We start from the raw sequence: 24,869 nt of genomic DNA, 5'->3' as shown, positions 1-24,869 counted from the left end.
ATGTCCTCCCTCGCTGCTTCCACAGCACCCAGGCTTCCCTCCTGGTCTGTAACACCCTGTCAGAAGTTATCTCATGAACGCACCTGACTCTACCATGAGGAAACGTGGCTAGTCTGGTGCCTGGCAGAGACATCCTTTGAATCAGAGCTTCTTTCACTTGGGGATGGCTAAACAGTTTTCCCCAGAAGGTCAAGGCCACTTACCCAGCTCACTCACAGGTACCCGTTCAGAGATGGGAGGCACAGCAACCTCTGGCGAGGATGTCTCTGTCCTTTGCCCCAGGGCTCCTGTGATGAGCAGACCCTCTTCCCTTCCTTTGGCAGCTTGTCTGACAAGCTCGACTGTCCAAGCAAAATTCAGGAAACAACCCGTATATATTTCACTTTCTCGTGGAAGCCTGCGTCCCTCACCCTTTCACTGCACGGCTCCCGTCACCCTGGCCTCCACGCACCCCTTACTTGGCACCAGTGAAGTGGCGATGGTACCACTCCATCTGTTACCTCGCTTTGAGTTCCAGGAGGGCAAAGCCGTGTGTGTTTCTTCAGCCTGACATCATAGATTGCTCATTACAGTGTAAGAAAAAAATGATATTCAGTAATAAATATTTATTTAGGCAAGGGTATAGAGAGAAAAGGCTCAGTCTGTCTAATGAGGGCACAATAAGAAAACAGGAAACCAAAGTGAAAAGGTAATACCTCGTCACCCAGGGAGGTGACACTACAGCCCAGGGAGGCGATAAACACAAGCACGAAGTGCTGGAAGACAGGGCAGAGGGGCCACGAGGAGGACATTCCAGGCCGGGGGATAGCACTGGTGTGCAGGAGGGTGGGCGTGTGCAGGGGACCGTGGGAGAGGGCTGTCTTCTTGAGAGGTCTGCCCTCCGTGCAGCGTGGCCATCCTTGTGTAGGGCCGTAAACCCATCTTGTTTCTCAGTTGATGAAGGTCGTGAATGAAATGTGCCCCAACATCACCAGGATTTACAACATTGGCAAGAGCCACCAGGGCCTGAAGCTGTACGCTGTGGAGATCTCCGACCACCCTGGGGAGCACGAAGTCGGTGAGGCTGCCCCTCTGTAGTGCACCTGGCCCTTCGAGTCTGGGGCTTTCTTAAAGAGCGAGGCGATGGTCACCCTGTGAGAACATTCACGAACCAGGCCAGGAGCCGTCCATGCACTCGCTCTCACGTAGATTCTGCAGATCTTGGTTCTGCGAACCCCTCATTGTATGATGTGGGCTGTCAAATTACTTAAGAAATACCCTCCTTTTCTCCAAAGGGACCGTATTTAATTCTGTTCCTCATCTCTGAGACCGGTCATGCTAACCAAAGAGGAAAGTGGCTGGAGATGGTTAGGACAGAGTTTCTTTCCCGGAGAAAATTCTGGACTCCCTGGTCATTAAGGGCTCTAGTTAGAGGTGGTTCCCTTAATTTTCTTTTAAATTTCCACCCTATTTTCAAGCATTTCCTGTTTTCAGCCATTTCTCATTCAATCACTCCCAAAACTGTGTTCTCCTACAAGTCAGTGGGTTGGGGGAGCGGGAGTGGGGTCAGCGATTTTTCTTTTTGGTAAAATTGTGAGCCCTTTAGAAATCCACTGCAAGTTAAATGCAAAGATTTGTCTGATTCTCTCGACTTTAATGTTCATCGGTATTCCAGGAGTTTCTCTCAGGAGTGTCTTTCAAAGGGTAAGGGCTTTATCTGTGGGTGAAATCACATTTCCGCAAAAGCAGTAGCTTGGCCAACAAAAGAGGCAGAAGTGCTGTCAGCTCGTGCCCGCACTGACAAATCCGACGTTGAAAAAGCTGAGCTTTGAAGAGAACAAGCTCAGACAGGCCCCCTTTACAAAACGGTGGCACTGCTGACTTGCCCTGACACTATTTTCTGCTTGCATTTATTCATCTCTGTATCTTTATAAAATTGAATACAAAGTTCTTTTAAGAAAAATAATTGCCTCCCCCGAAGAGAAAAATAATTGCTCTGGCTTGTGTTTAATGTGTAACTTTTAAACTCTAAACACTGTGTTATTGTATTTGTTTTTGCCAAATAAGGCTAAACATTCCTACCCCGTGGCTGGTATCATTTGAGATTTTTCTACTCATTTTCTTATATATCTGACTATCTGGGAATTAATAAAAATTGTACTGGTATAATTGTGGTTGATTTGAAAGGACAGAGAGGGCTAAAATTGTAAGTTTCTATTATTCAGAGATTTCTTTCCTAATACAATGCGACGAGGACTGTTTTGCTGGAAGCCTCTGATATGATCCTCTATTTTTTCCCATCTTTGAGTAAAGGTGAGCCCGAGTTCCACTACATCGCGGGGGCCCATGGCAACGAGGTGCTGGGCCGGGAGCTGATGCTTCTGCTGATGCAGTTTCTGTGCCAGGAGTACTTGGCCCGGAACTCACGCATCGTCCACCTGGTGGAGGAGACCCGGATCCACATCATCCCCTCCCTCAACCCCGACGGCTATGAGAAGGCCTACGAGGGGGTAATGGACCGTTCCTCTCGCCCAGCGCAGCAGCTAGCCACCCCCTCTCCCCGCCGCACAATGTGCTGAGCCATGAGTTGATCTGAATTCCACATTACCAGCTTTCTTCTTAAGTGTCTTTCTGCTGAGACAAGGGAACCCGCAAGGCTTATGAAAGATGCACAGCAGTAATTGAGAATTATGGGGAGACACTAACAGACTGAAGAAAATGAACATGAATAATAATATTGTTATATATACAATGGGAACAATAGGATAGAATAATAATAACACCTAGCATTGATTGAGCACTTAAGGCACGTTCTAACCTTGATTATTACCTACAATCCTCTCATCAGTTCTCTGAGGACAGTTATTTTTATGATTCTGATATATTGTTTATATGTCATGTTCTAATTATGATATAAAATTTATATAGGTTATAGTTATATAGAGAGTTATGTATAGATTACAGTTAGTATAATGTTGTATTGTGTATTCATAATTATATATCACAGCATCTGGGAATAAAATGGAAAACTATACTTAAAACAATGGTACCTATCAAATGCAAGTTTTACAGTGCAGAGTTTTGGTTGTATTTATTGGTGCAAATGGTTGGTTAGGGATTTGCAGTGCGAAATAGTGAGCCAGAATTGCAGGGAGAAAGCATTAATATGGTGGCGTTTGATTTTTGCACTGACAGAGTCTTAGACTCATTACTACTTGGAGTTTCATTCAACCTGTGTAGAAGAGGTGAAGGAAGAGGAGGAAGGTGAGACCTAATACCTTTCTGAGTACTGCCATATGGCAGGAATGATTCTGTGTATTCCCTCTTTGGAGTTGCTTGGCTATATTATCCATCACCCACCAAATATTAACAGATTATTAACCAAATATTCTCCTTTGGATGTCATCTTTGGGTCAGAGGGTGCGTAGAGGCTTAGAGACACACCCCAAATGGAGATGGAGATGGAGATGGAGGTGCCTCATGTATGTGAGAGACAGAATGGTCCAGAAATCTGTGGGTTCCTCATATTCTGAATTTTCTCCCAGGGCTCGGAGCTGGGAGGCTGGTCCCTGGGACGCTGGACCCATGACGGAATTGACATCAACAACAACTTTCCTGACTTAAACACACTGCTCTGGGGGGCAGAGGACCGACAGAACATCCCACGGAAAGTTCCCAATCACTATGTTGCAATCCCTGAGTGGTTTCTGTCTGAAAATGCCACGGTGAGTAAAAAGACCCCATAATCTCTAGAGCAGCGGAGGCCAAAGTTAAACCCACCGGTATTTGCAGAGGATATAATATTTAAGAACAAGACAAAGTCATTTTTTCCTTTCATGTTTTCTCCAAAAGTAGGGAAGTGTGCTAGATAATAACTACCTTTTAAATTGAAATTTGAGGAGATTCTTCCTAGAAGAGAAATCATTTAATTAGATTTCTTTGCAGTGCTTCCCGAAAAAACTTTGCCTGAATTGTGCGTGTTTGTTACGGTCATTATAACCTTCATCTTTGGCAGTGCAATGAAATTGCAGTGAAATTTGTCCTTAGACCTCACTGATTACTTGAGATACCTTATGTTTATTTTCACAAGTCCCCATGGATTTATTACATGTGGTGCTTCTTCAGAAAGAAAAATGCAATTGGATGAGAAATGTCTCCCCCAAATTTCTTAGGTCTAGTTTCGCAAAAAGTATCTCGTGGAAGAAACAATTTTCGCAGAATTTCCCATGCCTTTTATTGCCTCCTCTGCCCACTGTAAATGCTCTTTACCCTTACTCTTTTGTCCTATATGTCCCTCAAAAGGTCTGCCTTGATTACTATATGAGTGTTAGGTTTGGGTACACCAACAGAAAAAAAACAAAATTACAGCGGCTTAACGAGGTAAAAGTTTTTTTTTTTCTTTTTTCACATAAGAGAACCCTGGAGGCAGATGGTTCAGGGCCAGCCAGATAGAAGCCCATGAACATCAGGAACCCAAAAGTCATCTTTCTGCCTCCATATGTTAGCATGTGGACTTTGATTTTCAAGGTCATAATTCAAGATGGCAGTTCCATCTTGGTGCTCCAGCTATCATGTCTTTGAAGGAAAAGGAGAGAAAAGGTTAAAAAAAAGTCTTCCTCTCAGATAAGTCAATTAACTTTCTAGGCATTCCTAGAATTCCTGCATAATACTTTTGTTTAAATCTTGCCAGAATTTAGTCAAAACTTGGTATCAACCCACCAAAGGGAAGGCTGGGAAATGCTATATTTTAGGCAAGCACATTGCAAGATCAAAAAAAAAAAAAATTAATAATAATCATTGGCTTCTCTTCTTGAGGAATCAAGGGGAAAAAGATGAATGGGTAGAGGGCAGCTCTCCAGAGCTCCAGCTCACAGCACATGTGGGTACCACTTACTGAAGGAGGGCCAGCGTGGTTGCCTCATTTATTGATGCACAGGATCGTGTTCTCCAGGACCTCAAGAAGCAACCAGTCAAATGATAGAGACAGACAGTGGCAATACCATGTGGTTTAGTTAGGATGCCCAAGGGCGCCTTATGGGGGGTGGAGAAGTAAAGAATTCAGGCCCTCTGGGTCTTCTGAATCCTTTCTCACATTTCCTAATTCCACCCTACATAATCCCTCTTTTTTTCCAAGCTAACATACTAGTGACATCTGGCAAAGCTGAGGATTCAAGTGATGTTGTAATTTGGGAACCCTTGGACCAAAATTGGAATATGGTTGCCTGCTTTCTTAGCCTTGAGTCTCTGAGAGATAAGTAATTATTTTAGCACAATTATAGAAAGTCCTTGGATTTCAGTCTTTGCTTTAAGTCCAGAATTTAGTTTTTTGAGCTTGTTCTTTAAAAACACAGGGAGAATTACACAAACCTGCCATCACCAATACCTTTCTCAGTTATGGACAGGTTAGATAGATAAGAAATCAGCAAAGACAGAGATTTGAATAACAGTTAACAGTCTTGACATAGGGATCTATAAGAATTCTACAACCAACAAGTAGAGAATACATATTCTTCTGAGTAATCCCTGGAGAATTTTCAAAAATTGATGGTGTTCTTGTCTGTAAAGGAAATCTCAACAAATTTCAGAAAATAGGAGTCAGGCAGACCATGAGTCTCTCACCACCATACAATTAAACTAGCAGACAGTAATAAGATTAATGAAAACATCACCATGTATTTAGAAAATTTCAAAAAAAATTAAGTAATGAGTCAAAGTTCATACTGGCAACTAAAAAATAAATCAAAGATAATGAGAACACTAAATGTCAAAATTTGTGGAGTATAGCAAAAAAATAGTGCTTTCAGGAATTTATACCTTTGAATGATTATATTCCAAAATAAGAAAAGCTGAACATCAACTAACTTAAGAAGCTAGCAAAAGAATAACAGAAGAAACCCCCCAAAATGTAGAAAGACTGTGATTAAAAAGAGCAAAAATCAATGAAATGATAGAAAAAAACAAAAAAGAAATAATTTGTCTGCAGAAAGAAATATCTGGTAAAATTTAACAGTCATTTACAATGATTTTTCAAGGTGAGGAAAATGATTTTAAACAGTATTAATTATAAAATAAAAGATTTTAAAATTAATTTTTATTGGAGTATAGTTGCTTTACAGTGTTGTGTTAGTTTCTGCTGTACAGCAAAGTGAATCAGCTATACATATACATACATCCCCTCTTTTTTGGATTTCCTTCCCATTTACGTCACCACAGAGCATTGAAAGCGTTCCCTGTGCTATACAGTATGTTCTCATTAGTCATCTATTTTATACATAGTATCAGTAGTGTATATATGTCAATCGCAATCTCCCAATTCATCCCACCACCCCCTCCAGTTCTTATAACTATGCTATAATGCCTCATTAATTTATGGAAACATAGTGGATGTGACTACATAAAGATTCTTATGGAGGTGATTATTCCCTTTCCTGAACCACCATGCCATTTTAGCCATATCTTCTTTATGAGTTTTTGGCACTTTTAAACTTGTAAAAGAGATATTTATCATTAGTTTTATCTCCCTTGCTAAATGATAGGCTGCTTGAGGGCACATTATATATTTTTGAAACATTTTTTCTATCCCTAACTGCATCTAATGTACTTACCATGGAATTCAGTAGATAACTAATTTTTAAAAAATTCTTGTAGCATTAAGAAAAATGAACTCAATATCTTTGTAACAATCAAAGTAAGATACATATTTGGTAGAATGTCTTTAGTTCACCTGAGTTCAATCAGGTACTAGATAGACTGGATACTAATTGAGGAGATTAATCACAAGCAATATATATCCCAACACTAAAAAACAGAGTAAATATTTGATGAGTGAGTTGACAAGTATTTTTTCCCTTACACATATCCCTTTGATATTTGTGCATGTGTATGTGTCTGTCTATCTATCTATCCATCTATCGTTATTATTAAAAAAAATTTTTTTATTGTGGTAAAAGTCACATAATATAAAACATCCTATTTTGACCATATTTAACTGTACAGTTCAGTGGCACTAAGTACATTCACGTTGTTGTGCACCCCTCACCATCATCCATCCAGGGGAGCAGGAATGTGCACCTTGGCTACCAATCTTCATGGCAGTACCATCAATATTAGGGTGCTGTGTCGAATATCAGGAGCAAAAGGGTATTATTTCTCAATCCTCAAAACTGCAGGAGCAAGGCAAACTGCAAGAGGGCACTGATCATAGCAACGGACGAGGCCTCACACTCAGGAAAGTTGAGGTGGTATTTATTTCTGCTGCTACTTTCTTCTTTCCAGTCATTTTATGTGTGGGACACATTCCTCTGAAGGCTGCATTTCATGCCTGTGGGTCTAGTTACTTACTGTCACCTGGGACAAAGCATAATAAAAGGTTAATAAATTAGCTACATCAAAATTAAAAAGCCTGTTCTTCGTCAAAAGATTTTAAAAACTATAATGAGAGAAGGTTAAAAACTGAGAGGTGTTATTTGAAAATTATATAATTGGAAAAGAATTAGAATTTTTACAAAGATAATAACAAATGAAAAAAATAGAAACAACTCAGTAGAACAATGGGTAAAGATACAAAGAGGCAATTCATGGAGGAGGGAACATATGGGTAATAAACAAGAAAAGATGTTCAGCATTACTAGTACTAAGGAAATGCAGATAAGAGAACGTTTTACACCCGTTGATTTGGCAAAATCAACAGTAGCCGAGCTCTGGAGAGGAAGTGGGACAGTGGGTCTCTTATTCATCGTGGGTGAGAGTGTAAATTAGCACAGTGACATCGGAAAATAATTTGATTATCTTGTAAAGTGGAATATGTATATACCTATGACTGCAGCTACACCTCTAGTGATTTATGCAAGATAAATTTCAGCACAGGTATACCAGAAGACAACACAAGTTAAAAGCAACACTATTCATTATAGCAAAAAATGGAAAATCTCCTGTATGCCCATCATCAAGAGAACAGATAAATTGAATGATGAGATCTTCATATTGAAGTGAACTATATAGTTTTACCCAACACAGATTAGTCTTAGAAACATAAACTAAGACAAAAAAATTACTGAAGACAGTAATCAGTATGGTTACTCTGCCTTTTTTCATATCAAAAGAAGGTAAAACCAAGTAATATATTTTTAGGCATACACATGTGGAGTTAAACAAAAGAGAATCAGAATCATATCATTTAGGGTATAGTGGTTACCTCCTAGTGAGAAGCAGGAGGATGGGACAGAGGAAGTCACATGTGTATGCAGAAATTGTCAATAAAAGCTGATTCTTGGGTTCACCGGTGTTTATTATATCAAAATATAAGAGAAGATGACCAAGTGTGGGTCAATAATGATACTGTATCATGAGCTAAATTCTATGATTCATCCAATCCAGGGCCCCTGATGTGCTTAGGAACAAAAACAAAAACAAAGCTTAATGAATCCTTCAAGTCATTTTCATTCCTTAATCAGTTTTCCATACAGCATAGTTAAACCATTTCCAGTGCTTATTTCTTTTCCATTATCATTTTTTCCCACTGGAATTATCTTCAGAGGGATCAGTAACATGATAAATATTTGACTACCGATCAGTATTTGACCATATCAAGCTTCCCAATTTTAGCTTCTAACACTGTCAGTTCCTTTTCTTTCTTCCTTCCTTCCTTTCTTTTTTTCTCTTAACTTTTTATCATAAAAAAGTTAAGCATACAAAATTAGAGAGGAAGCTGTAAAGGACCCCCTGCCCCATGTACCCATCTCAGCTTCAACACATCAATTCATGTTTCATCTACGTCTTCAGCCACTTCCTCCTCCTCCCCAAGATTATTGAAGCAAATCCCAGGTATGATATCATTTCATTTGTAAATATTTCAGGAAGTATCTTTAAAAGATCAGACTCTCTTTTAAAGCCATAAATTATTACCATTATCATATCAAAATAGATCATTTCATAATATTATAAAATATCCAATCAGTGTTCACATTTCTCCTATAATCATTCTCCATCTCTCTCTCTCTCTGTTTGTTTTAATTGGGATCCAACTAGAGCCCATTCGTTTTGATTGGTTTATAAGCCTTTCAAGTCTCCTTTAAACTGTATGTTTCTCCTGTATCACTTTCTCCATTTTTTCTTGCAATTTTATTGTTGTTTATCTTGTAACAACTGGGCTATAAACAACTAGGTTGTCTTCTAACATTTCCCACTGTCTATGTGCTACTGACTGTATTCTTGTGATGTCATGTGACATATTCCTCTATGTTTCTTGTAAATCGGCAGTGAGATTCAGACCACTAGGCTAGGTAGAACAGGAAGGGGTTGGTAAGCTACAGCCCGTGGGCCATGTCCCACTCAGGCCTGTTTTTGTAAATGGTGTTTTACTGGAACACAGCCACGTTCATTCATCTGCGTATTGTCTGTGGTGCTGCCCTGCTACAGTGGCAGAGTTGAGTAGTTGCCACAGGGACCGCATGGCCCTCAAAGCTTAAAATATTTCCTATCTGGCCCTTAATAGAAAAAGTCTGCCGACCCCTGTACTGGAGGCCTGGTCACGTACAGGGTTGATGGTTTTTTTAGGTGTGTGTTCTGTCATCGGGAGACACGTTACGTTTGGTTCTCTCTCTTTGTAACTATTGGTGAGCATTAATTCATTGACTGAGCCATTAATTCAGTGGAGTTGCAGAATGTTGATACTCTAATTCTGTCACTCCCTCTTTGTGCATGAACTGGAATGTTCCTAGGAAACGAAACTTCTCTGGGTTTCTCTTTTTTTCATCCATTATTTCCACAATGGCCAGTTTTCCCAGGACAGATTTTGAAACTCTAAATTTTGCTCAGGTGATTCCATAAAATGATTGCTTTTTCAACTATGTCCCTGTTTGGAAAGCTAGGGAGAGAAAGCAGTTTTCCTTCTTATTTTATTTCTCACATGTGTTTAAATTTGGAACGTTCCCAGGTGGCAGTGGAGACCAGGGCAGTCATAGCCTGGATGGAAAAGATCCCCTTCGTGCTGGGTGGCAACCTCCAGGGGGGAGAGCTGGTGGTGGCCTACCCTTACGACATGGTGAGGTCCACGTGGAAGACGCAGGAGCACACGCCCACGCCCGACGACCACGTGTTCCGCTGGCTGGCCTACGCCTACGCCTCCACTCACCGCCTCATGACGGATGCCAGGAGGAGGGTGTGCCACACGGAAGACTTCCAGAAAGAGGATGGGACCGTCAATGGGGCTTCCTGGCACACTGTGGCCGGAAGTAAGTGTGATGGTCCTGCTGTCATCACGCGGCCCGATGACAACGGACTGACTGCTGGACCGGGAGGGAGGACCATCTCCTGCCCAGCCGTCTTTTATCATTGTTACCAGCCCGATAGCTACTGTAGTTAACCATTTATAAGGTGCCAGAACTCTCTGTAGCCTCCTCTTTCATCCTCACAATAGTCTTTGAGGGGGTGTGGCTTACTCCCTGTTTTATAAGTGAAATAACTGGGGCTTGGAGACGGGGTGGGATCCGTCCAAGCTCCCAAGGAGCAGAGCTGGGGTCTGTTTGACTCCGTGGTCTGCTCATAGCCACTGAGCTAGTTGGCTGTTACAGGGTCAGAGATGGTAGACGTTCCGTCAGCCCTTGGAGGAGGCGGGGCATTGATCCCACGCTCGAGACTTTTTCCAAATCTCCTGTTTCCTGGAGGTCTTCCAGCCACATCAGGGCATCTGGCCAAAGTCCCATTGTTGTGATTCGGGGAATACGAGGTACCGCTCCCAGAATCCGCTTAGGACACAGAGGCTTCCAGCAGAGACTTTAGGAGTTCCTTTGCAGCAGCCAGATGACCCCATGGTCCAAGTTTCAGGATAAGCCCTTTGTTTCCTGTGTCAGGGCTGCTCCTGGCCTAGGGCTCCAGAATGAGGATAGTTGAGGATGTCACATTCCCTTAGGTCCCTCTGCATTGGGATGGTAAGGCCCCAAACATAACCTTCATTGCTTACTTTCTTGACTTTGTGAAGGTTGGTCAAACTGCTGATGAATTTGAAAAATATCCCATGTCAAATAGACCTGAGATCAAATTCTAGTTCATCACTTTAATGCTGTGTGACTCCGGGCAAGTTACTTTACCTCTCTGAACTCCCATATTTTCCACTTGTAAAATGGGCTTGAGGATGGTGATGATGATGATGATGATGACGACAATGATCCCTTTAGGACTGTTGTGAGGATTACGTAGATGGTGGATGTGTGTGTTCTGTGTCTTGCTTGTCGGAAACGCTCAGTTATAAGTTCCCACCCCCTACCCTCCCCCCTCTTCCAATAGCATGCTCACCATGAAACATCTTTTATGAGCATATCCTTAGTCTCTATTTTACTGTACTAATTAACTTTAATATAATTTTCCTTTGCTAGAGATTCAGCCTTCACATACCTTAGAGGTATGTGACACTCTGGGGAAAAAAAATTAAAAAGGAGTAGACATATTTGTTCCCGTGGCCATTTTTAAACATATGCAGAAAGCTTGCCATTTCTTTCTTAGTTACACACCAAGCAGAGGTGTTTTATTTCTCTCCATCAGGGTTTTGCTCTGTTCAAAGTAAAAAGAATAAATGCAAATCCCTATCAAGAAAATTTCCTATAGCCAAAAGCATGCTTGCTTTTTCAATTCTAGTCCTAAAAACCTACAATAATCTTTATGTGAAGTATCTGTTTAGGTTTTATGGCTGCTGTGACTGGATTGGGTTCGGACACTGCGGGATTTGTCAGCAGTGGGTCAATAGCAATGTTTTGAAAAATCTGCTGCCACTTAATCACATCAGCAGCATTTGATTTGTTTCTATCAATTGTATTTTCCATTATTTCGGGGACTTTTGTGGCAGAGCCATGTGGTGGCTTAAGCCTTTTTAATCATTCTTCCTGCAGGCGGTGTGACGAAGTCTGCAGATTCATTTCTTTGTAGATTAATGAGACGGGATTTCTAATTTCCTTCCCTCCTCCCCCTCCACTCCTTCTTTGTGTTCGGGTCTTGCTCACTCGTTAGCGGTGCACCGACAGGCCTTAGTTAGTGGGGAGTGGGTAGCTGGGAGCAGGTCCCAGTCTAGCTCAAGAGGCACATGGTTTGCAGTGTGTGCATTTCAACTCCAAAGGAATGTGAGACCTTCTTTGTGTCGGCTGCTGTCTGGCATCCTCTCCTGCACAAGGAAGGCAGATGTTGTGACAGCATCGGGCCCACAGAGCTTTAAGGGTTGCGTGGCCCCGTGTTCCACACTGAAGCCGTGACAAGAGCAGGATTCCAGGCCCGGAGAGAACACAGAGGAAGAAGCCTCAGCTGGGAAGAGCTATCTGGATCACCCCACACCTCCTGCCCACACGTTTCACTTTTGAAGCCATTTCTTACGGAGGATTCTCAGCTGCATGACATTCGCTGAAGGGCTGGCATTCAGCGTTAACGATAGCCTGGCGCAAGCTTTTCCACCGGTCTCCTGGTGTCTCATTTTGCCAATTCTTCCAGCGCTTCTAGCACTGATGGCAAAATGGCAGCCCCACTCCAGAGTTTTAAATATCACATTTATTTATTTCAGTACTAACAAGGCCTGAAGGTTGGGATAATGAGAATTTTGTGTGTGTGCGGAGGGGTCCAGCCCTCCCGGGAGGGCCTGTCCATGCTGATCGATGGGCACTGCCTGAGGTTCCACATCTCGGGTTCCACTGAATGAGCTGACCTGGTATTTTTGACCAACCTTCTTCAGCCACACAAGGCCCTGTGAGGGATTTTTCCATTAACTTGACACCGTCCCACTCCTTTTATCCCACTGCCGTCACTGTCCTTATTTGATCACAGATGTGATCAAAGGCCCGTGGCTGGTGACCTGTGAATGGTTCGAATCTGGAATCTGGTAGAGAGAGTGGCTGTGTATTTTGTACAGTTTTGTCAGTGACTTTATCGATTAGGCAGCAGATCGATACAGAATTGCTCTTGACACCCAAAGCTGTGATTTTTTTTTTAAATTTATTTTTATATTTATTTTTGGCTGTGTTGGGTCTTCGTTTCTGTGCGAGGGCTTTCTCTAGTTGCGGCAAGCGGGGGCCACTCTTCATCGCGGTGCGCGGGCCTCTCACTGTCGCGGCCTCTCTTGTTGCGGAGCACAGGCTCCAGACACGCAAGCTCAGTAGTTGTGGCTCACGGGCCTAGTTGCTCCGCAGCATGTGGGATCTTCCCAGACCAGGGCTCGAACCTGTGTCCCCTGTGTTGGCAGGCAGATTCTCAACCACCGCGCCAGCAGGGAAGCCCCGAAGCTGTGATTTTTAAACAGACATTTGTACTGAGGGATGTATCACTGAATGCTCCAAGGAAGGAGGGAAGAGGGGACGGGTGAGAGGAGACCGAGGCTGGCTAAAGCGCAGGAGGACCTGCTTTTTGTCCCCAGTCAACAGAGGAACCAGCGCAGCCACCTTCCTCTGTCTGTGGCCTTGACTCTCAGAAGCCAGGGAGGGCTTGTCGGTGGCGTCTTCTGCTGGGGGAGTCTCTTGGCCCTCACACATAACATAGCAGCACTGTGCTCTTGCTATTTCAGATGGTCTCCAAAAATAAAATGTTGGGAAGAGAGCCACTGGACTTTATGCCATCTGACATTCATTCATGCATTTTGGGTACTGTCGTGGGTTGAATGGGACCCCCAAAGTATACATCTACCTCCTAATCTTTGGAACCTGTGAGTGTGACCTTATTTGGAAAATGGGTCTTTGTAGGTGTCATTAAGATAAGGGTTTCAAGATGAGGTCATCTTGAGTTACCCAGATGGGCCCTAAAATCAGTGACAAATGTCCTTATAAGGGACAGAAGAGAAGACACAGACACTGAGGAGAAGGCCCTGTGAAGACGGAGGCAGAGATGGGAGTGATGCGGCCACAAGCCAAGGAGTGCCAGGGGCCACCAGGAACTGAAAGAAACAAGGAGGAGCCTTTGGAGGGGGTGTGGCCTTGCCAACACCTTGATTTTGGACTCCTGGCCTCTAGAACTATGAGAGGATAATTTTCTGTTGTTTTAGACCACCCAGTTGGTGGTCCTTTGTAACAGCAGCCCTAAGAAGCTAATACAGGGACCAAGTCCTGTTGTAGCCATGTCAGGACGCATGAGACTGTCTGCTTTCCAGCTGGGTGGTGAGGACATTTGCCCTTCAGTCCCCAGCAGTGACAAGCAAGGGCTGGGCAGACGTTACACACACCTGGGTTCAAACCCTGACTGTCCAGACGCACGACTCTGGATACATTCCTTAATGCAGTCGTTAACCATTCTCCACCTCAATTCTCTTATTTGTAAAACTGGGCTATGCTACCTATCTCTCTGCTGGATTTGTGATGAAGACTAAATGAGCTTTGCTGCAGAGTGCTAAGGACGGCTTCTGGCTTATGTAAAACACTCGGTAAATGGTGGCATGGATAGCTATGTTTATGAATTAGAATAGACAACTGCAGTTTTTATTCTACAGTTATAGAGCTGTAGCTGAGAGCAGCATAACTATTGAGCTACATTTAATTAAACACTAAAAATCCATACTATTAATTAATGATACCTTTCAAAAAATAAAAAACAGCAAAAAGAAAACAAAAGAGAAGGACTTCCCTGGTGGCACAGTAGTTAAGAATCCACCTGCCACTGCAGGGGACGTGGGTTCGAGCCCTGGTCCGGGAAGATCCCACATGCCGCGGAGCAACTAAGCCCGTGAGCCACAACTACTGAAGCCTGTGTGCCGCAACTACTGAAGCCCTCACACCTGGAGCCCGTGCTCCGCAACAAGAGAAGCCACTGCGATGAGAAGCCCGCGCACCGCAACAAAGAATAGCCCCTGCTCGCTGCAACTAGAGAAAGCCCGCGTGCAGCAACAGAGACCCAACGCAGCCAATAAATAAATTAATTAATTAAAAAAAAAAAGAAAACAAAAGAAAAAAAATTTTTTTAAGAAAAAAGAAATGATACCTTTATCCTAAAAATAGTATTAAACTGAGTTTAATAAAATGAAAATAATTTTATCTAGAAAACATTTCAGTCCTCCTTTTGTCAAAGATGCCCTACATATGCCTGTCTTCCCCACAGACCGTTCCGGCTGCATCTTCTCTCTATCTCAACCCCCCATTCTGTCCCCCATCAGTTGCTCTAATTAATTTTTTGTGTAGAGTAGACACTTGATATACCTCCTTGTTCGGATGAGGTCCTCTGAATCACATTCTTGAACATTCTTGCTGTCTCCCAGGGCCACTTGGAGCACTGTTGAGTTAAAACGTTGTCTGGTTGGCTCGGCAGGTCTCAACGATTTCAGCTACCTTCACACAAACTGCTTCGAGCTATCCATCTATGTGGGCTGCGATAAATACCCGCATGAGAGCCAGCTGCCCGAGGAGTGGGAGAATAATCGGGAATCCTTAATCGTGTTCATGGAGCAGGTATGACGTGGCCACACGGCTGTGATGGGCTGTAGCTAGGGAGCCAAGCCCTTGAGATGGCCAAAAGCCTGAGATCAAATTAGTGCTTCCTACGGCGGCCAGCACCCTGGGCTAGCGACTACAGTGTCAGAAGGAACTGCTGTCTGTGAGCTCTAAGTCAATGTCAGTTGCTCCCACTGGTTCATGGTGAGTGAGACTACTTCCGGGGTTCTAGGATGCGGCTCAGTGGGGAAGGGGTGTTTGTCCAGCCGGCATACTCAGGCCCCTTGTATTAGTCTGCTAGGGCTGCATAACAAAATATACGGGCCGGGGAACTTAAGCAACAGAAATTATGGTCCTGGAGGCTAGAAGTCCAAAATTAAAGTGTCAGCAGGTTGGTTTCATCCTGCAGCCTCTCTCCTTGGCTTGCAGACGGCCACCTTGTCACTGTGTCCGCACATGGTTTTACTCAGTGTGCATACACTCCTGGTGTCCCTGTGTGTCCAAATTTCCTCTCCTTACAAGGACACCAGTCAGATTATAAGGCCCACTCTTAGGGCTTCGTCAGCTCTTTAAAGATGCTATCTCCAAATACAGTCACATTCTAAGATACTGGGGGTAAGGACTTCAACAAATGGATTTGTGGGGGACACAGTTCAGCCCATAACAGCTCTGAGGCTGAGGAGTCACTGCTGCAGGTGTCGGGTGTCACCTGGGAACAGTTCTGACAAGTGCCCGCTGAGCTTCTGCTCGTAGCTGGTGAGGAAGTCCTGCCACGTATGCTAGGACCCTCGCACGCCTTCTTTTCCTCCTACTCTCAAGGATACGCCTGGCTTGTAGCATTGAGCAAACTGGTTCTAGTTTGGTACTAAAACTAACCAAATAACATCCACGCCCCTACAAGGAATAGACTCATAGGAACCAGAGAAATAAAAAGAATGTAGAACTTCATATGACTCTACCGTGACTCACATTCACTAGGAAGTAAGATGCTGAGGCTGTAATGGGAGGTTGCCCTTCTTCCATGGGTTGTCATAGGTGAGTCAGAAGAAGTGTTCAGCCAAGGGCTTGGGCTGCCAGCTTCCTGGTACCTGCACTTCCTCATGGTGGCAGAGGTTGGCACTGCGATTCAGCATCCAAGTCTGATCCATGAGGATCCTGGGAGGGTCAGTGCAGCCCACAGCCCACTTTCCTGGCACAGAACGGTGTGAACCTCTTCTGCCCTCCTGGGAAGCCATGAGCACACTTTCCATCCCCACTCTGGAATTTTGTAAGGGAAGGCTCTTTTTTCATTTCATATATGAACAAAGAGAGAGAAGGCCCTAGTCATTCTAACATGATGATCCCAGTTTAGCCAAAGAGCCTCCTACGGATAAAATGCCCAGGCATAGCAATATGTATAAAGAATGTCACTGGAAATGATGGTATGTCATCTTGGATCTTCGGATGGGGAACCTGAGGCACGAGGTTCAGAGCTGGTGTGTGTCCTGTGATTTGGCTCACCAGTGGAAGGGCCCTGCGGATGAACTGTACTTTACAGGGATGCTTTTGAGTCTTTTCTCTCCTCTTTGACTCTTAAAGTCTATGTGTTTAGTCTGTAGAGTCCAGGAAAGTCAAAATAAATGTGCCTATAAAAATTAAATTCCATTTTTACCGGATGTGTTTTTTATGAACCATCTCAGATCCTAATATTTTCTGAACCTCTGGAATATTTTAACTCCAGTGGAAGACTTTCCAGTAGATGGACCCAAAAGGAATACAGAAATTGACACACCAAATCCATGCAGAGCCGGGGAGCTTTTGAGCCAGACGTGGCTTTGTGGGGGGCTCTTGGTTTCTGGCCCTCTTCGCTGTGCCGGTTGATCGGTGAGCTCATCTGCTTCTCCTGTTTGTCGAGCAGGTTCATCGGGGCATCAAAGGCCTGGTGAGGGATTTGCACGGAAAAGGAATTCCAAATGCTGTTATCTCCGTAGAGGGCGTTAACCATGACATCCGAACAGGTAACTACAAATAATGTGTGTGAACTGTTTCTCAAGAGGAAATATCCATTTTCTTGAAGTGTTTTACTTGAGTTAAAACCACAAGTTGAGGCCCAGAAACTTCTTCCTCTGACCTGGCTTATTGTCTCTTTTCTCCAACTTTCCATGGAGACCCTAGAAAGCAAGGTGTTCAGCCTCTGCTTTCTGGCTTCTCTCTGTCCCTTATTCAGGTGAAAACCAGAAGCTCAAAGAGGCTGAAGGACCCATTGAAGGTTCAGGAGGCGGCTGGGGCTTGGGTTCAGGTGTTGGAGCAGCTGCGTGCTGCTTCCCTGCTTGCTCCAGAGCTCCAGCGCTGGCTGGGAAGCAGCCCGCAGACACCGACCATCCGCACAAGGGCTGCCTTATTCTTTGCCGATTAGAAAGTGATATGAAAACAAGCCCAGGCTTACCCTTGTGCCCCAGGACTCTCATCACCTGGGATGGCACTTGGCGTGTTCAGGGGGAAATGAGAAACGGCGAATTTGACTTTGATGGATGAGGTTTGCAGCACGCTGCAGGGACAGATGCACGTGGAACAGAATTGGTTGGATGCTTAAGTCAGATTGTCAGCGAGCGTTCCGTTGGAGATGGTGTGCCCACAGCCATGTTTAAACCTACACGCAGAGGTTTTCCTACGTGGCGGGGCGGGGGGCGGTGGGTGACGTTGGGGAGCGCTGCGTCAGCAAGGCAGATACTCTGCTTTGCTGTCAGCTGCAGTGAGCAGGGCACTGGGTCCTACATTGGTTTCCAGTGGTTGCCATGACAAATGACCACAGACTGTGTGGTTTAAAGAAACAGAAATTTATTCCCTCACGGTTATAGAGGCCGGGAGTCTGAAATCAAGGTGTCGGCAGGGCTGTGCTCCCCCTGGAGCCCCTGGGGAGGATCCCCCTTGGGCTCTTCCAGCTCCTGGTGGCTTCAGGCATTCCTGAGCTTCCTTGGCTGCATCACTCCCGTCTCTGCCTCCGTTTCCTCCTGACTCCTCCTCTTCTGTCTCTTATGAGGACACTTGTCATTGGATTTAGGACCCATCCACATAATCCAGGATGATCTTGAGATCCTTAATTACATCTGCAAAGACCCTTTTTCCAAATAAGGTCAATTCATAGGTCCTGGGTGGTAGGATGTGGGCCATTGGAGGGTGTGGGGGGCAGGGCATCACTCAACCCAGGGCAGGTCCCGCCCAGGTGTAGCGAACGGAGTCATCATCAGCAAGAGGAAGGAGACCATGATTTCCATAAGAGACCTCTTCAGCCTGCAGGCACGCTTGAACTGGGAGAAACGAGACTTGACACTAACTTGGCCTGACCTGCGCCCGGGGATCTAAGAGCTTACCTTGTGCCAGGGCGGCCAGCCGCACTGGACATTATGTGGCGTTTCCCAGATGCGCAGCGAGAGGCTCAGCTGGGATTGAGCCAAGAGCTTGAGACTCTCAATGTGGTCCCCCTTCCCTTGTCCCACGCTGTTCCCCCTGAACAAGAGAAGGGTCCCTTTCCCTGCTAGCTGGTCACATGCATGAAGACACCCTGTCCTCCCCCAAGTGATCCCATGTGACCTGTGAGGAAGCAGAGGCTCCAGGACATTAGGACGGGGGAGGCTGGGATTCAGACCTGGCCCAGGTGTTCTTCAATACCGGGCTGCCTGCTCATGTGCCTGGCAGAGAAGGACAATTATTCTGTAAATGGGTGAAATGACACAAAACAGTAGACTGTGGTGTGATGCCCTGAATCGCCTTCTTTCGAGGTAGTTGCCTGTTTCTTCACGCAGCCATATTTCCTGGGCATCCACTTGTCCTCCAGGGTATTATAGCCACTGACCACAAGGCTGCACACTGGGTAGCATGACATTTGGTACATAGTTGCCCCACATAGGCAGGCATACACTGACTGATCCATTCATTCATTCACTTATTCACTTATTCATTCATTAAGTCAACAAATGCAGATTGTAAACTTGTCACGGGCCAGACATGCAAGGTGCAGATGATCATTGTGGATGAAAGGGGCTCTTTGATCTGGTTCTGCATAGGCCTTGTATTTTAAACATTATTAATGAGCGCCTGTAAAAGAGCCTGAAACATTCCTTGGACTGTTAGTCTTTTATAGGCAATGTGAGAAAATTAGAGTTTTAAACAAAGTGTGAGATAAAATGTCCCCAGGGGCCCACAAGCCAACAGAGAGAGCTTCGCCTAATGAGCTCGGAATTTCAAAGCCCTTGTAATCAAGGAGACAGTTTTGATGAGCTAATGGAAAATGCAACTCCATCTCCCTTTATTCCCCACAAAATTATCTCCCAGCACGTTCGCATCACAGAGGAATCCCGTGTGTCACGGATGGTTCTTCATTGCGTTGGTTTCGGGGTCCTTCATTGCTCCACATAAGCTCTGAATTTGCCTTGATTTCTGTCTGAGGCTTATGTGATCTGACAAGTTTTATTCCAGGAGGGATTTTGCATAAAATAAACAGGGGTATTGAGTGGAATTCCACAGGGAGAGAAGCTAGTAAGGATGCTTTCTAAATGCATGTAAATATGTTGGCCCAATACCTGGCTCGGAATGCCACGTGACTGTCCTTTGTTTGGGAACACTAACCCGACCTGCTAATGAATGGCCATTCGTCATTAGGGCCTGGGTTGTTCCTTCTGTCCACCGATGCTGGGCGATCCCAGCTGGGTGCCCACCTCCCCCTGCAGCTCCACAGAACACTCACCCCCGAAACACACCCCTGGCACCGTGATGTAATAAGAAGGAGGCCAGCACAGCAAAGGCGGGCAGATTGGGGAGAGGATGAGGAGGGAACCTTCTACTATTTGGGGGAGAAAAAGAATTACAAAGCCGTCTTATAAATTTGAATCAGTAGAGCTGACAAGCACGTGTTAATTATGGATTTCTTTCACTCCTGGCTTCCTGAGCACCTCCCTTGGGGAGAACCTGGGCTGCCCCTTCCCTGGGGTGTTTCAGACTGACCTCAATGTATTCTCGAGGTGGGCGCTCCCACTGAAAGGTCTCGCCTCCAGCGGCCTCTATCAAGTTAGCTGGCAGGTGGCCGGTTCTTGGCCTTTAACGAATCCACTCCGGTGTTGGTGGGGAGAAAGTACCTACAGTGGCTGAGGCTTAATATGTACAACTTCTCACGTTAATAGGACATTTGTATTCATGTTTGTTTGTCTTCATCCCACTTAATCCAGCTGGCATTCGTCAAGGACACATGACTGAAACACACAGTTAAGTGGCGAAGAATAAGCCAGAGGTCTTACGGAACCCACAGCTTAACACGGGGCCAAGACCAGACAGGGAGGTCTGTCTGGAGGGTGCAGGGGCGGCTCTGGCAGGTGTGCCTGGGAGCTGGGAGCCCGGAGAGATGTCTCAGCGCGTGCCTGCCCGGGAAGCTCGGGCCATCTGATAGCAAGACAAAGACGGCTGGGCGTGGCTCTCGGCTTCTGAAAAGCCACCAAGTAGCATTTTATTTAGTTGAGAACCTTGCATTTTCACTGCAGGAAGACACAGGGCGCAGTGCTGAGAAAGTCAGGGAGCCGTCTGCCTGCGTTGTGTGCCTGGGGTTCTCACACTGAGGCCTGTTTACCAGGTAGTAGACTGTGCAAACGTGTGGTGAACGACTGCCTGCGTATTTCATTTTTCATGACATCTTGTGCTCTCGTGAGCTCACCACGTTGTATGGGGCGTCTCAGATGAATAAAGATTGTGATGTGAATTTAAACATGGTGCTTCAGAGTGTTATATGCGTGTATGTGGGAGATAAATATTCTCACACAGACAGAGTTCTCTTCCATTCTTTAGAGGACATCAGGCTTCATTCACATGAGTAAACCTTGCCCGGGCCTACGTAGCACTTCACCAAATCCAGCCTTTTCTCTTTAGACCGGGCAGGACAGATCATCATAAGAGAGAAAACAAACCTGGCCTGGGAAGACCAGCTAATCACTAGCTGTGTGACCTTGTGCAGGACGTGACACTTCCCTGGGCATCCAATTACTCATGTAGAAAAGGGAATCATTATACAACCTGCATCAGAACTTGACTTGGAGGGTTCAGTGGATTGGTGCCTGCCTCGTCCTTCCATGTGCTACGTGGGAGTTGATGTCTCCTTTTCTGTCTCGAAGCCTCTTTAATGTCAGGGGTCCAAGTGATCTCAGCAGGTGTAGGCCCCCTGGGGAGCAGTGGCCTTGGCCTAGAACCCCACTTTATGCAACAAGGATCTAGCGTTGAGTTAAGGATGGACCCAGGTCCAGTTAGGTGCCTGTTGGGTGCCTGACCAATGGTGTAACCGGGGCGGGGGAAGGGGCAGGGGACTCTGCCTGCAACGTCCACGTGTACCTGCTCCTGTAGTTCCATTTCTTCATAGAGGACCATGGAATGAGGTGTGGACCTTGGGGCCTCCCCCCAGGTCACTTGTAGCCCTTTCCTTCTCTTTTTCAGACGTGAAGAGCCCCACCCCATACTACTATTCTATATTTATAGCCATGCTAAGGGAAGCCAGGAAGCCAGGCACAGATGGCTTTTCAAGATGGCATTCTGTGGCGAGGGCATACCATTCAGACATTCAAGTTCATCATGAATGGTGTGTATTGTCACAGAGAAAGGAATGTTAGCGATTGTTTCTCCATTTCTGCTCATGCGTATTAACACTGCGGGGAGCCTACACCCCAGTCCCCTTCCTGTTAAAACCATTAAGGCGGTTTCCAAAAAGGAAAACATCTTGGCTTCCAAAATGCATTAAGAATTTGCATCTGCTGGGGCTCAAATTCCACACTCCCTGCCCGTGAGTCTCTCTCTGGCCAGGAGGCTGGTCTTGGAATAACAGAGCTGGTGATATCTCTGTTAGAAAAGAGCTGCTCTGAATTCCCCTGCTTTCTTTTCACAGCCAGTGATGGGGATTACTGGCGCCTTCTGAACCCCGGAGAGTACATGGTCACGGCCAAGGCAGAAGGTTTCACCTCGTCCACCAAGAACTGCATAGTCGGCTATGACATGGGGGCCACACAGTGCGACTTCACGCTCAGCAAAACCAACCTGGCCAGGATCAGAGAGATCATGGAGAAGTTCGGGAAGCAGCCCGTCAGCCTGCCAGCCAGGCGGCTGAAGCTGTGGACGCGGAAAAGACGACAGCGCGGGTGACCTCCCAACTCTTGAGTCATGTCCTGGACCCCTGCAAATTAAACCACCCTGGTTGTAGCTCCATAGAGGACTCACTCCTCATTGTTTTCTCTGTAATTCAAGAAGGCCTGGGAGCATGTGTACGTTGCAAGGCTGGTCCCGAGGGGAGGCTTAGGATAGTTTCTTTGTTCCCATTTATCCAAATAACTTGGGCAGGGCAGCAGAGGAAGGATGGTGGGAGGATTCAGCAAGTCATCCTGGGAGTCTGAGAGAGAGAGAGGAGCTTGCCTGTTGAGGGCCTCCTGGCTGTACAGGAAGGGAAACTGGTGCTTCTCCTGTTTGCGTGACAGCAAGAGTTCCCCATGCATTTGCAATTTGCATGGCTAAAATGGCAGCATTCCCAGGGCTCTGCTGTCCCAAATGTTACCATTCGAGATGCTCATGGGCATTCTAAGAGAATCTACCCTCTCTGGCCCCAGGACATTCCAAGCTGCTGCAAATAAATCCTGCGCTCTGTTGACAATAGAGACATTACCAAGGGAACATCAGTCGGCCTCTTGAATCCGCTTAGTTTCCCTTTCAACAAAGGGTCACGCACATAAAGGGAGAGGAAGGCTGAAATAATTCAAGAGTGAGTGTGGGCAGCAGGCATGCTTTGGGGCTCATGGCGTGCAGTGGGATCCACAGAGAACCCCCCAAACTTCCCGCTGCTGTAGTAGCTCTGGGGGCTCCCTGGGTGGGGAGAGCAGGAGGTGCCCACCTCCCTAAGGAACCAGAGCAGTTAGCCTGGCTCTCCTCTCTGACCTGCTAGGACTTGAAAAGAGCTGGGAGGAGGCTGACTGTCAACCCTCTCTGTTCAATATCGTCCTCCGTTCCTGGAAACGAGCTCTCCTAAGCTGGCCGACATCACTCCGGGAATTATTTTTGGTGTTTGGGATGCCAGACCATCCAGATTAGACTCAATTTGATGAAAAGTTCTTAGAATTATCTGTGAGCATCGGTGTGAGAGGGGTTATTGAATTGCCACGCAAGAAAACAGTTCTTCTCACTTTTTATTAATGTTGCTGCCTCACTGACCTGGGAAGAATAGAAAAATAAAGAAAGCAAATGGTGAGCTCCTTCTACTGTGTGGTTTTCCTGGGTAGACTCGCAGCCACCCAAACGCCACGTCCCGCCTCCTCTGTCTGCGGTGGGTCACCCTAGAGAAGGTCGGTCACCCTGGAGAAGGTCGGTCACCCTGGAGAAGGTCAGTCACCCTGGAGAAGGCGCCGGCTTGGGGAGGGGCACCCTGCACCCCCATCAAGCTCCATAGTGATGCTGCCAGCGTTACGTTCCCTACCTCCTTCCCCAGGGGGGCCTGTGGTGGGCTGAAGTCGTCCTGACACTTGGGACCCACTAGTCATTCCTGGGTCTGCCAGTGAACATCTTTCCAGAAAAGATCCTCATGTCACTTTTTGACAGTCTACACTAGAGATCAGCAAACTTTTCTTATAAAGGATCAGATCATAAGTATTTTAGGCTTTACAGGCCGTAAAGACTCTGTCACCAGTACTCAACTCTGCTATTGCAGCACAAAAGCAGACCTACACCATACATAAGTGAATGGACATGGCTGTGTTCCAGTAAAACTTTATTAAAACACGTGGCAGGGAATCCCCTGGCGGTCCAGTGGTTAGTACTTGGCGCTTTCACTGCTGGGGCCCGGTTGGGGAACTAAGATCCCACAAGTCAGTCAGCTCGGCCAAAGACAAAAGCAAAAACACATGGCAGCTGGATTTGGGCCCCAGGCTGGGGTATAGTTAGCTGACCCCTGCTATAAACCAGCAGTGTCCAACAGAACTTTCTGCAGTGATGGAGAGGTTCAATTCTGTAGTATCTAACATAGTAGCCACTCACCACATGTGGCCATTGAGCACTTGAAATGTGACTCATGCAACTTGGGAAAAGCATTTCTAGTTACATAATTTTAATTCATATAAATTTAACTTTCAGTAGTCATATAGCTATTCGCCCTATAGCTCTCCATGAAGCCCACTGTAGGAAAACCTTCCTCTTGCAGCATTAGATGTGACAGGTGACAATATAAAGCCCTTGAAATGATCAGTCAGCCCTGCAGTTCAGAGCGGTTAACCATTCCAACGGCATCAGCAGACGGTAGATCGTCAGGTCCCGGCCACGTCCTACTGGGAGACCAGGTCCCCACACTTAGTACCAAGGTGATTGTCTCATTGCCACCGTCTAGCAATGGGGCTGTAGCCCTTGTAGCCCTTGGGGCTGCAGTATGCCATCTGCCGCGTTCAGCAATTCTTGGTCCTCTGCAAGGCCTGTCTTCAGACTTAGCCCATTAACAGGTGTCTCGGGCTTGCAGGATGGAGCTGT

At 45.7% G+C, this 24,869-nt stretch overlaps 1 protein-coding gene across 2 annotated transcripts in view; it reads left to right on the top strand.

Annotated features, from left to right (window-relative positions):
• CPXM2 (carboxypeptidase X, M14 family member 2) overlaps positions 1-23,604 on the top strand; it is a 135,373-nt gene extending 111,769 nt beyond the window's left edge. Inside the window, exons 8-14 of one of the 2 annotated variants that reach the window (XM_068548716.1) lie at positions 934-1,057; positions 2,293-2,489; positions 3,525-3,704; positions 9,914-10,211; positions 15,241-15,380; positions 17,260-17,359; positions 22,258-23,604. In XM_068548716.1, the coding sequence (XP_068404817.1) occupies positions 934-1,057; positions 2,293-2,489; positions 3,525-3,704; positions 9,914-10,211; positions 15,241-15,380; positions 17,260-17,359; positions 22,258-22,511 (1,293 nt within the window). In that variant the 3' untranslated portion in view covers positions 22,512-23,604. Of the gene's footprint in view, positions 1-933; positions 1,058-2,292; positions 2,490-3,524; positions 3,705-9,913; positions 10,212-15,240; positions 15,381-17,259; positions 17,360-20,563; positions 21,094-22,257 lie in introns of those variants that run through there. The other variant, XM_068548717.1, reaches the window with a different exon arrangement.
• Positions 23,605-24,869: the final 1,265 nt, after the last annotated feature.

Source organism: Eschrichtius robustus, chromosome 7 (assembly GCF_028021215.1).
Source record: "Eschrichtius robustus isolate mEscRob2 chromosome 7, mEscRob2.pri, whole genome shotgun sequence".
In the NCBI taxonomy this organism is placed as follows: domain Eukaryota; kingdom Metazoa; phylum Chordata; class Mammalia; order Artiodactyla; family Eschrichtiidae; genus Eschrichtius; species Eschrichtius robustus.
This window is presented reverse-complemented; position numbering and strand designations above follow the sequence as displayed.